This window comes from Lagopus leucura, unplaced genomic scaffold (genome assembly GCF_019238085.1).
Source record: "Lagopus leucura isolate 7727_CA_CO unplaced genomic scaffold, USGS_WTPT01 Super-Scaffold_100021, whole genome shotgun sequence".
Lineage (NCBI taxonomy): Eukaryota > Metazoa > Chordata > Aves > Galliformes > Phasianidae > Lagopus > Lagopus leucura.
The window spans coordinates 12386768-12398141 of record NW_024962274.1 but is presented as its reverse complement, the minus strand read 5'-3'; the positions used below and the strand labels follow the sequence as shown (position 1 = coordinate 12398141).

Sequence of the window (11374 nt, the reverse complement as noted above, 5' to 3'; positions counted from 1 at the left end):
CGGTGTCCCGGCGGCGGGATGAAGGTGGCGGTGGCGGGGTGCTGCCACGGCGCCCTGGATAAGATGTACGAGACGCTGGAGCTGCTGCAGAAGCGGCACAACGTGCGGCCCGACCTGTTGCTCTGTTGCGGCGACTTCCAGGCCGTGCGCAACGAGGCGGACCTGCGCTGCATGGCCGTGCCCGCCAAGTACCGCCACATGCAGACGTTCTACCGGTGAGTGCCGCCGGCTCGGCCCACCTGGCCTGGCCGCCCCGCCGCAGCGTGCCGTGTCCCCCCCGCAGGTACTACTCCGGCGAGAAGAAGGCCCCGGTGCTGACGGTGTTCATCGGCGGGAACCACGAGGCCTCCAACCACCTGCAGGAGCTGCCCTACGGCGGATGGGTGGCGCCCAACATCTACTACCTCGGTACGTGCGGCTTCTCCCCGCCTCCCGGTGCCGTCCCCGTTCCCGGCCGTGACGTGCTGCTCCTCTCCGCTCCTCTCCGCAGGTTACGCGGGCGTGGTGCGGTTCCGCGGAGTGAGGATCGGCGGCATTTCGGGCATCTTCAAGTCGCACGACTACCGGAAAGGTACGGCAGGAACGAGGGGCGGCCCGAGCGGGGTTCGGTTCCCCTCAGCTTTATGTGTGCGTGTCTGAGAGGAGCCGGTGATGGGGTCACAAATGACACCGGGGGTCAGCAGATTGGCAGCTCAGTCTGTCTCACTGCTAAATGTGTGGCTGAATGTATGCTCCTGTCCTGGCATGCTGCTCCAAAGGGGCTTTGGAGGTGGCTGCCAAGCTGCCAAGAACAAAGTAGTTTTTTGGAACACTTAATTCTCTTTAATATCCGTGAGTTTTAACTAAATTTGTTGTTACAGAGCATACAATTTCTTTATCTGGATATTGCTTGTGGGAGATGAGACTTGAGGTGATAACGCTAACTACTGAAACAATTTTACAGTTTGTTCTCTGATAATTCTTGTTTCCATCTACTGTACATTCTGTGGCTGTGTCCGTGTGTGTGCAGGCACAGACCTGATGGAACACAGTGCCCAGGCACCAGTGGAATCACCATCCCTGCAGGTGGTCAAGAGGCATGGAGATGTGGCACTGAGAGACATGGTTGAGCAGAGATAGGTCAATGGTTGGGCTTGATCTTAGAGCTCAGTTCCAACCTTTATGACTCTGTGATATTAACAGGCTCAGGCAGATGTTGCGTGGCTGTGCAGCAAATAGCTCTCTGTTATAAGTATGGCATGTGGCGGTGCAGTGTGTCTGTGAGTAAGGAATGTGAGAAGGAAGTAATGAGGAGTGCTGTCTCACGTGAGAGAGACAAAATCTCTGTCGGACAACTATTCTTTTCTCAATGTTCCAGGCCACTTTGAATGTCCACCATACAACCAGCAAACAATCAGAAGTGCTTACCATGTCAGGAACATCGAGGTCTTCAAACTTAAGCAGGTTGGTGAAAAGTCTGTGGTGTTTTTTTGTTGTCTGTTTTCTAAAAACAATAACAAATAAACCAATGGTAAATGTTATTTGTTAACTTAAAAGTGAGATGTTACAGCTGTTTTGAACAGCTAGATAATAAATCATACAAACAAATCTCTGCTAGCTTTATTTTATGGTCATTTTATGCTGCCAGTGACCCCACTGCTGTTCCTGCTCTCTCATTTACCAAGTTGTGTAGCAGTGCAAATTTCATCAGAGGCAAGCAGGAGCAGGAGATACTTTGTTAAATGGGCTGAAGCTCAGAAAGGGAGCAAGTCCAGCTGTACTCCAGTCATTGAGCTTTGTTAGCTGTAGGAAGATGTGCGCTACTTTGTCTAATGTCTGAGCTGGTTGATACAAGGTTTACTAATCAACCTTGAACCAGCTGGATGAGCTGATCTCAAATCACAGTTGAAGTTTTTTTGCTCCTACAGCTAGAAACACAAGGGATGGTTAGCTTTGTTATTGATCCTGCTTCCCCCTTTGTCACAAGGGCTGCTCTGCGGCTAAGGATGCAGTGTGAATACATGTATATTTATAAGCATCTTGTGAATGATTATTCAGGTAGCCATTGGGTGCTGAAGTGTTTAGAACATACAGAGATGCTAAAAATGGCACAAAGATTTGCTGCCCTTGTAAAGAGCTTGATGCACTTCCCCAGGTTTCTTATTAGCTGGCTTTAGATTTCATCTAGAAGTGTGCTCTGATACAGCTGATGGAAATACACTGAATGTTGAACCAAGATGTACTTAAGACATTTGACTGGACTTGTAAGGGATGCTCCCTTTGAGGAGGAATATTATGCTTAGCCATTATCTCTTCTAAACAAAGCTTTAAAAGATCAGTGAGGAAGGCAACTACTCTGATTGTGTGTACTTACTCTGTAGATCTGGTTTTCAGCCTGTCTTACAAGGTAGCAGTGTATGTAAAACACAGCTGCTGGGCCCAGGAAGGTGCGGCGTGACCCGGGGAGACTAGAGACCCTCGACAGCCTCAAAGACAGCTGAAAGATGTGCTTGCTGTTATGCTTAATCCCTTTGGAAAGGGAGCCAGGTGCTCACAGCTAGCTATATCTGATCTGAAGGAGAGCACTTGCTATTGCATGTTGTCTCGTTATGTTTAATTTTAAATTTTTTCTTGTGCGTGCTTTATTTACACGTATGTGTTTTTTGCTTGATAGTTAAAGCATCCAATGGACATATTTATGTCACATGATTGGCCACGGAGCATATATCACTATGGAAACAAGAAACAGCTGCTTAAAATGAAATCCTTCTTCCGTCAAGAAGTGGAGAGCAACACATTAGGAAGCCCTGCTGCTTCTGAGCTTCTGCAGCATCTGAAACCTAATTATTGGTTTTCAGCACATCTCCATGTTAAGTTTGCAGCTTTCATGCAACACGAGGTAAAGAATAAAACCAAGAGTGTCTGTGTAATCTAATAATTTCAAAAGTCTAATGCAAGTAATATGTTCAGAAAAGCATCTAATTAACATGTATTTGCTTAATAGTTAATATTCAGCTTAAGTCCCAAAGCTTTAAGTGGTCCTGAAATTACTAGCTTATGTAAATGAGAGATGTTATAAATCAGAGGTGTTTACCACCTCATCTTCTTCAAGAGCAGTATGAAATAACTCAAGTTACTGCACTTTGAACTTCTGAATTTGAATTTCATAGAAAAGCGCTCTTTTCCCCCTTTATTGGGGAAGAATAAAACTTGAAAACAAAGGTAGAGCAGCAAATTGAGGAGGTAGTGGTTAACCTGAGATGGAGGGTGCCTTGAAGTTGTCTGGCTGCCTACAGTAAAACAAGCAATCGGTCCCCATAGGCTGAAAGTTATCATGTTTGTGTTGTTGCTGAGAGCGATGTGCTGTTCTTATTTGCAATTCGTTAGCTGTAGGAATGGAACTCTAGGTCTGCTGGACTTGAGTCTGTTCGTAATTGTGTTAAGAGTTTTCTTTTGGCATCAAAGCTAAATGTATTCAGCTGCCTTGTTTGAGGGAGACCTGTGGTTCTTGCTTTAGCTTGCTGTCATCAGTGTACAAATTTCTGTTAGACTTTTGCTGATATCTGTCCTTCTCTTTATCCTTCAATTTCTTTCTTACAATCCTGTGCTTCTCTATTTCAGAAACTATTGTTGTGTGCAAAATGTGCCTTTAGATTTCTGTATATAACTTGTTTGGAATAGTCAGATTTCATATAAATGCTGGTAAAACTTTCTGTTTCCTAGACAAAGTCCAAAGAAGAACTACCCAAAGCAACCAAGTTTTTGGCTCTGGATAAATGTCTGCCTCACAGAGACTTTTTGCAGGTGATGACTGTGTGCCATGGGCTTTTTCACTCGAAGTGATTTAAGTATTTGTGTGGACTGCTAAGTGCTGGGCTCAGATATAAGCTGAAGACTAGTTCTGACAAATGGAGGGACTGACAAGAAACTGGGAATTGGTGCATGGGTGGAATTGTCTTTGTAAATATTGCTCTTCTGAGTAGGTCTGGTGTCCTGTCATGCGGGTGAGATGTCTGCTTTCTCCTACCATTTCCTTCCAGTTGAGAACAATTACTTTTCTTAGATCAGTAGCTCTACCTTAACCTGTACTGAATCTCCTGTTGTGTGTTTCTGATAAAGGTCAGACTTAAAACACAATCCTGTTTTGAGGCTTTTCTGCTGCTTTCTTGACATAGTTTGGATCAGATAGTGACTTCCTTCGTGTCTGGATTTATGACTTGATCCTGTTTGAGTTTGTAAGTTGAGTACTGTCATTTGTTTCCAGAGGATTCCAAGAGGCTTCCTAGGAGCGTGGTTCTACTTCAGTTTGGTTGGTGCTAGGAAGGGTGATGGAAGGCTGTAGGAGTTCTTAACGGAAGTGCCAAACTCATTTTCTAAATGCAAAATAATATTCATGTCCATAGCCTGTGTATGCTACCTGCAGTGCCATCTGTAAAAGGGATGAATCTGAAGCCCTTTGATATGAAAGGAGGGAGCTACAGAGATCTTGTTCTTCAAATGCAGTCAAGTCTTAGTTTTACTTGAAAGTAGCTTTTATTTATTGACTTAAAGGTGAGACGATTCATTATCTGTCCTTAGGATGTAAAGTGGGATCTGTTTGCTCTAGTTACTTTTGAAGATGGGAGAAAGTCTGAGGATGGTGGGCTTTTGCTGTGTGAAAGCACACAGGGCTGCCAGTCCTTGCTTAAAATCATAGTGGAACTGGTCCACAGTAAGACTACTTCCAGCAGTGTGGTCATCCACCTGTGTTTAGCTGTTTTGAACTACAGTAAGAAATGGAATTGCTTTATGTGTTATTTAAAATCACAGCTCACTGCTGCGGTTTGGCTCATCTGAATTGTTTGATTTGGGTTGATGTCACTGAAGGTAAAGTGATTTGGGCTTCAATATGTTGTCTGTTTTTAAAAATAATTGATGTTAACCTCGTTGCTGTGCTAAGATGTACATATTCAATGTACGTAGCAAAATAACCATTGCCTTCAATTCTGTCCATGTTTCTTAAAAGACACGGTTTAAATTCTTGCCTTCTAAATTGTGTAACTGTCCAGTGGCTGGCAGCAGTGAGGAGAGATTATTTTTAATTGCTCTAAGATAAAAGAAGAGGAATGTTATGGAAGTGCCTCCTATAATCACTGATTGTCCTTCCTTACCTCCTTGTGGCAATAAGTTCCTAGGTAGTCCTTGAGAGGACTTGTTCGACTGAGGCTACCAGTTTAGTGTACTTCTAACCTGACTGAAACTGTACTATGGAAGTAACACTTCAAACTTTAATCACTTTCTGGTATCAAGAGAAATCTCTAATCTCTTGGTTTGTTTGTTTCTTTCTTTTGAACAGATAATAGACATTGAGCATGATCCTACTGCAGGTGACTCGCTGGAGTATGATGCTGAATGGATTGCAGTCCTCAAGGCCACCAACAGTCTGATTAATGTGACTCAGAGCTCATGGAATGTGCCTGAAAATAATGGCCTCCATGCAAAGTAGGTAGCATGCAAAGTAGGAAGTAAAGCGTGACTTAGGGAGGCTGGAATTATATGTATGTTATTATTGTTCTTCTGTTCTTCTGCAGTCTCTAACGTTTTTAGGATGTGATAAAACGAATGATTGTAGAATGTCAAATGATTTGGAAAACAAAGGAGATGATGACAAGCTGTGTTCTTAGAGCTTACAACTTCCTTACTACTCTGCACAGGCAGTTAATTTCGTTTGCAAACTTAGCACCACTTGCAGAGCCAAAAATACATGGTGGCTGATTTCTTTGTCAGTTGCTGTGCTACTGAAAATCAGGCTGGATTATGGGGCAGGGTGGTGAATGCTCTCTGGGTCGGCTGGCGTAATACACAGACCCTGCTGGGGAGACCAGTGTCTGTATTGCCCTAAGGTAATATGCCTTCCAAGAAAAAAAGTTTAAGAAACTGTGTAAGGTGAATTTGTTACCCATGTTTAAACATTTTTCTTTGCAATGAGAAGAGAAAATAGCTTTAGATTAGCTGCACTCTTTTTAACTTGATGTACTTACTTGATGAACTTACTTAGGTGGGATTACAGTGCAACGGAAGAGGCCATCAAGGAGGTGTTAGAAGAACTGAATCATGACCTCAAAATTCCTTGCAACTTCACCTTGACAGCTGCTTGTTATGATCCCAGCAAGCCCCAAAAGAACATGGAACCAGTTCACACCATCAATCCACAGACCACTGAGTTTTGTGCCCAGTTTGGCCTCACTGACATCAATGGCAGAATCCAGCAGGTTAAAGAAGAGGGCTCAGTACGTGGAGAGTATGAAGAGGAAGAAGAGGAAATGGACAGCAGTGGGTCAGCAGAGGAACCTAGTGAATATAATACTGATAACTCTGGGCTTTCGTCCATTAATCCAGATGAAATAATGCTGGATGATGAAGGTGGTGATGAAGATTTGAGCACGTGTTCCGTAGATCCTTCCCCCGATCATCCTCCTGAGTTTTCTGCAAGTTTTTCTGACATCAGGATCATGCCAGATTCCATGGCGGTATCATCTGATGATGCTATGGACTCCACTAATGAGGAACTGGAGAAATCTGGTGTGAATAAGCAGGTGGAAGAGAAGAGCTTGAATGAGAGACCTTTAAAGCGTGTTAGTGGTAGTGAAAATGGGAACAGTGGCATTAAAATTAAGAGAAGGAATCAAGCCATCTATGCTGCAGAGGATGAAGATGAAACAAAATAGCACTACATGATTTATAACTAAGTTCACTCCCCACCTATTTATGCAATGGTGATGAGAACTATGGTGAATTGCTCGTGCTTTTAACATTATTTGATCTTAATCATGCTGCTTCCTTCAGCTGAAGAGGCACAGTGTACCTCTTGCAGGGAAGAATGTTTCGCTAGATTAAACACTTCAGTCACAAGTGAAATTCTGTAGCAAAGTACTTTGTCAAAGGATTTAAGTCATGTGTAATCAGTTGGTTTTTGCTTCAGTTCTTGGTTATCAGTTTTTACTCAGTATCCTGTGCTGTACTGCTATACAAGATTCACCATGCTTGTTTAACGAGAGCTCTTAAACTGTAGCTGAAATCAAAGTGAGGGGATGTTTGACTCGGGAGATTGAACTATTTGCTTTTATTGCTTTTGTCTTGTTTTATACTGATATATTTTTTTTTAATACAAAGTAGCATATGCAATAACTCTATGGACTAAATTTGAAAGCGGAATTCCCAGGATAACAAAACAGCAATAGAAGAGTGAAGGCTGCTTCTGGTGACATTTGTGCTGTAGAAAAGCTTAATGGTCAAAAACAGAACTATGTGTATTGTCTATTCTAATATTTTTTTCAGTAGAGAACCATGTCTCAATTTGTAGCATGAGTTTTATGAGGACCATGGAGGACTACTGTTCTTAAAAACTCATGTGCTGTTTCTTAAAAGTTGAGAAACATACCTTAAATTAAAATGCAGCTATGTAGCTTCCTGAATGTGAATGTCAGCACAGTCTCAATTCTTACTAATTAAGGTTGTGTTATCATGTAATCTGATAGTAAGTTGCTTGAGACAGCAATGCCACTGTTATCTTTAGCCTACATTTTTGCCTGCTGCTCTCTTTGTTAGTATGCAACTTGCCCAATTCTTAGAGCTTAGCTTGGAATTTTCCAAAATACCATTAATAAACCTGAGGGAGAACAAGACCTGCCAGGATATAGATCTTGGAAATTGAAATCTCATTTCTATTTTTCTGTTTGCTCTGAATTACTAGCAAACAAATCACGTATTTATGGCCTTAAAGGCTGTAAGGATAACAGAACTTAATGGATTAATTAGAATGATGTTTTTAAGTACTATAGACTGTAAAACTAATGGGTCTAATGACACATGAAAGTTCTACTGGTGTCCTGAAACTCTGAGCTTTCAGAGTCAGAGGGATTTCCTCAGGACTGTGCCATCCTTGGTACCAGAAGTTCCTCCGCTGTGCTTTTATTCCTCTAATGCCTGAGCTGTGTGAAGTTGAGCTGAGTGAAATGGATTGGGGCTATGGGTTGTAGCAGGCAAGCACTTCAACTTCTGTCTTTACCATCAGTTTCATGTTCTGAGATGCATTTTGTTTCTCAGCAGTTCATTTTGGGGGGGAAAAAACAGCTCGTGAGTATTCAAGAGCTAGGGAATGTCAGTGCTCCCCACAGTTCTGATTTATACTGGTGTGCTGATACCATTAACATCCTGTTCTTTGTTTCTCCTCCCTGCCAGAGAACAGTACTTTATTCACTGAGTTGTAGGACAGTATTAATGCTGCATCTCTATGTCTGTCACAACATCCACCAAAGAGAACTATGGTAAGATAGGATGAAGGATTGGAAGTGTTTAGAGTAAACCTCAGGTCATCTGAAGTCACCATTAAAGTCACTAGGTTACTGAAAATAGTTGAGTATCCTTTGGACTCCTGGACCTGCAATGCACAAAATCTTAATGCCTATGTTTTCCCACAATCTGAAGATTATAATAGTAATAAAGTATTCTGTCTGTAGTATCAGATGCAATTTGGAAGTATAAAATAGAGTAAGAACTTGGAAAAACTACTCAAGGCATAGATTACCTTTAATAGCCCATTTTAGTCTGGCTTTCTGTGTCTTTGGTTGTCGCACCTGCCCTTTTTGCTTAATGAGTTTTGGCTTTCTAGAAAGCAGGAGAACGCCAAGACAGAATACTAACTTCTCTCTAGAGATTCAGAATCTCCCTAGAGGTGGAGGGCAGATGTTGAACTCTTCAGGGAACTGCTTGCCAGGGTGACATGGGAGAAAGACCTGGAGGGAAGAGGGGCCTGAGAAAGTTGATTGGCATTCAAGGACCATCTCCTCCAAGCCCAGAAGCAGTGCACCCCAAGAAGAAGGCATCAAGAATGGCTGGAGGCCTCAGTGGATCAACAAAGATGCTCCTGGACTTGCTTGAGCTCAAACGAAAAATAAATCTGTAGGGAGTGGAAGCAGGAACAGGTTTCCTGGGAGGACTACAAATAAGTTGTCTGAGCAGCCAGAGATCAGGTTAGGAAAGCCAAAACCCAAACAGAATTCAATCCAGCCAGGGACACGAAGGGGAACAAGAAGAAATTCTACAAGTTTATGAGTGATAAAAAGAAGGTCAGGGAATATGTGAGCCCTCTCTGGAAGGAAGCTGAAGATGTGGTCATGAGGGATACAGAGAAGACTGAGGTGTTCAATGGCTTCTTTGCCTCAGTCTTCACTGGCAAGGACTTAAGCCACACTGCCTGAGTTGCAGAAACCAATGGTAAGAACTTTAAGAAGGTAGATCTGCCCACTGTAAGTGAAGATCAGGTTTGAGACCATCTAAAGAACCTGAAGGTGCGGAAGTGATGAGATATATCCATGGGTTCAGAGGGAACTGGTGGATGAAGTTGCCAGGCTGCTATCCATCATATTTGAAAAGTCGTGGCAGCCTGGAGAAGTTCCCACTGACTGGAAAAGGGGAAACAACCCCCATTTTCAAGAAGGGGAAAAAAAAAAAAGGTCCAGGGAACTACAGGCCAGTCAGTGTCACCCCTGTGCCTGGGGAGCAGATCCTCCTGAAGACACTACTAAGGCATGTGGAAAATAAAGACAAAGTGATTGGTGGTAATTAACCAACATGGCTTTACCAAGGGCAAGTTATGCCTGACGAGCTTGGTGGCCTTTTATGATGAAGTTACATTATCAGTGTATAAAGGAAAAGTAACTGATGACATCTACCTGGACTTGGACAGCGTCAAATGCTTTGCACCACATGAAATCCTGGTTGCCAAATTGAGGGAAAATGGCTTGGATGAATGGACCACTTGTTGGATAAGGAATTGGCTGGATGGTTGCACTCAGAGGGTTGCGGTCAATGGCTCAAAGGCCGAGTGGAGGCATATGACAGGTGGTGTTCCTCAGGGATCGGTGTTGGGAGTGGTGCTATTTAGCATCTTTGTAGGCCACATGGACAGTGGGATTGAGTGCATCCTCAGCAAGTTTGCAGCTGATACCAAGCTGAGTGATGCAACTGACACTCACTGGAGTGAAGGGATGCTATCCAGAGGGACCTGGACAGGCTTGAGAGGTGGGCCTATGCCAACCTTGTGAAGTTCAACAGGGCCAAGTGCAACGTCCTGCACGTGGGTCAGGGCAGTCCCAAGCACAGATACAGGTTGGGCAGAGAATGGCTTGAGAGCAGCCCTGAGGAGAAGGATTAGGGAGTTTCAGTTGATAAGAGATTCAACATGAGCCAGCAATGTCCACTTGCAGCCCAGAAGGCCAATTGTATCCTGGGTCACATCAAAAGAAGCATGACCAGCAGGCTGAGGGAGGTGATTCTGCCCTTCTACTCTGCGCTCGTGGGATCCCGCCTTGGGCACTGCACCTACTTCTGTAGGCCCAGTAGCAGAGGGATGTGAAGCTGTTGGAGCAGGTCTAGAAATGGGCCGTGAAGATGATCAGAGAGCTGGAGGACCTCCCTTATGGGACAGGCTGAGAGAGTTGGGGCTCTTCAGCCTACAGAAGGCTCCAAGGAGACCTTACAGCAGCCTTCCAGGACCTGAAGGGACCTACAGGAAAGATGGGAGGAACTTTTTATAAGGGCAGGTAGTGACAGGATGAGGGGAGATTTAGACTAGATATTAGGAAGAAGTGGTGGTGAGCCATTGGAACAGGTTGCCCAGGGAGGCTGTGGATGCCCCCTCCCTGGGAGCACTCCAGGCCAGGCTGGATGGGGCTGTGAGCAACCCGGGCTATGGGAGGTGTCCCTGCCTACAGCAGGGGTTGGAACCGGGTGATCTCAAAGGTCCTTCCAACCCAAACCATCCTGTTTCTCTCTCTCTTTAAATGAAGCATAATAGCATCCACCGAGCAGAGTGCAGATGTAAATGTAATTAACACGTATTTTTTCTAGCACGACCCACAGCAGCTCCATGCCCTGTGTGGCAGCCTCGTACGCGTAGCTGGCATTTCTAGCTGTCAGTTGGATGCGTGAAGACCAAGTACTCCACGAAAGCACGTAAGGCTCAGTCAGTTCCTAAGACGCAGAGCGCTTTGAGAGAAGCGTTAGGGCAAACACCCAGCGGTCGACCCAACCGGGAAGGAATCCCCCCTCCTGCTTCAGCCCCAGCGAGGGACGGGCGGGAGGAGCGCCGCACGGCCGGCGTTAAGCGCGCCGCAGGGCTCTCCGCACAGGCGGGGTTAAGGCCGCAACGGGGCGGTGGCGGCGCGCGCGTGCGCCGCGCGCCGAGCCTATCGCGCACGCGCCGCGGCGGCGGGCCGGCGGCAAGCAGCGGAGTTTCGGCATCGGCCGATTCGCCGCCCGCGAGGCCGCGGCGCTCCGCCCACCGCGCACCCCCCCCCCCAGCCCGCTCGGCGGCGCAGCGCCCCGCGATGAGGCCGTGCCCGGCGGCGGCGGT

At 45.2% G+C, this 11374-nt stretch overlaps 1 protein-coding gene across 1 annotated transcript; it reads left to right on the top strand.

Annotated features, from left to right (window-relative positions):
• DBR1 (debranching RNA lariats 1) lies at window positions 1-7653 on the top strand. Its single transcript, XM_042878510.1, has 8 exons — window positions 1-215; window positions 284-408; window positions 491-571; window positions 1358-1443; window positions 2654-2878; window positions 3703-3783; window positions 5315-5460; window positions 6017-7653. The coding sequence occupies exons 1-8, from the start codon at window positions 19-21 to the stop codon at window positions 6684-6686; spliced, it is 1611 nt and encodes a 536-aa protein (XP_042734444.1). The 5' UTR covers window positions 1-18; the 3' UTR covers window positions 6687-7653.
• Window positions 7654-11374: the final 3721 nt, after the last annotated feature.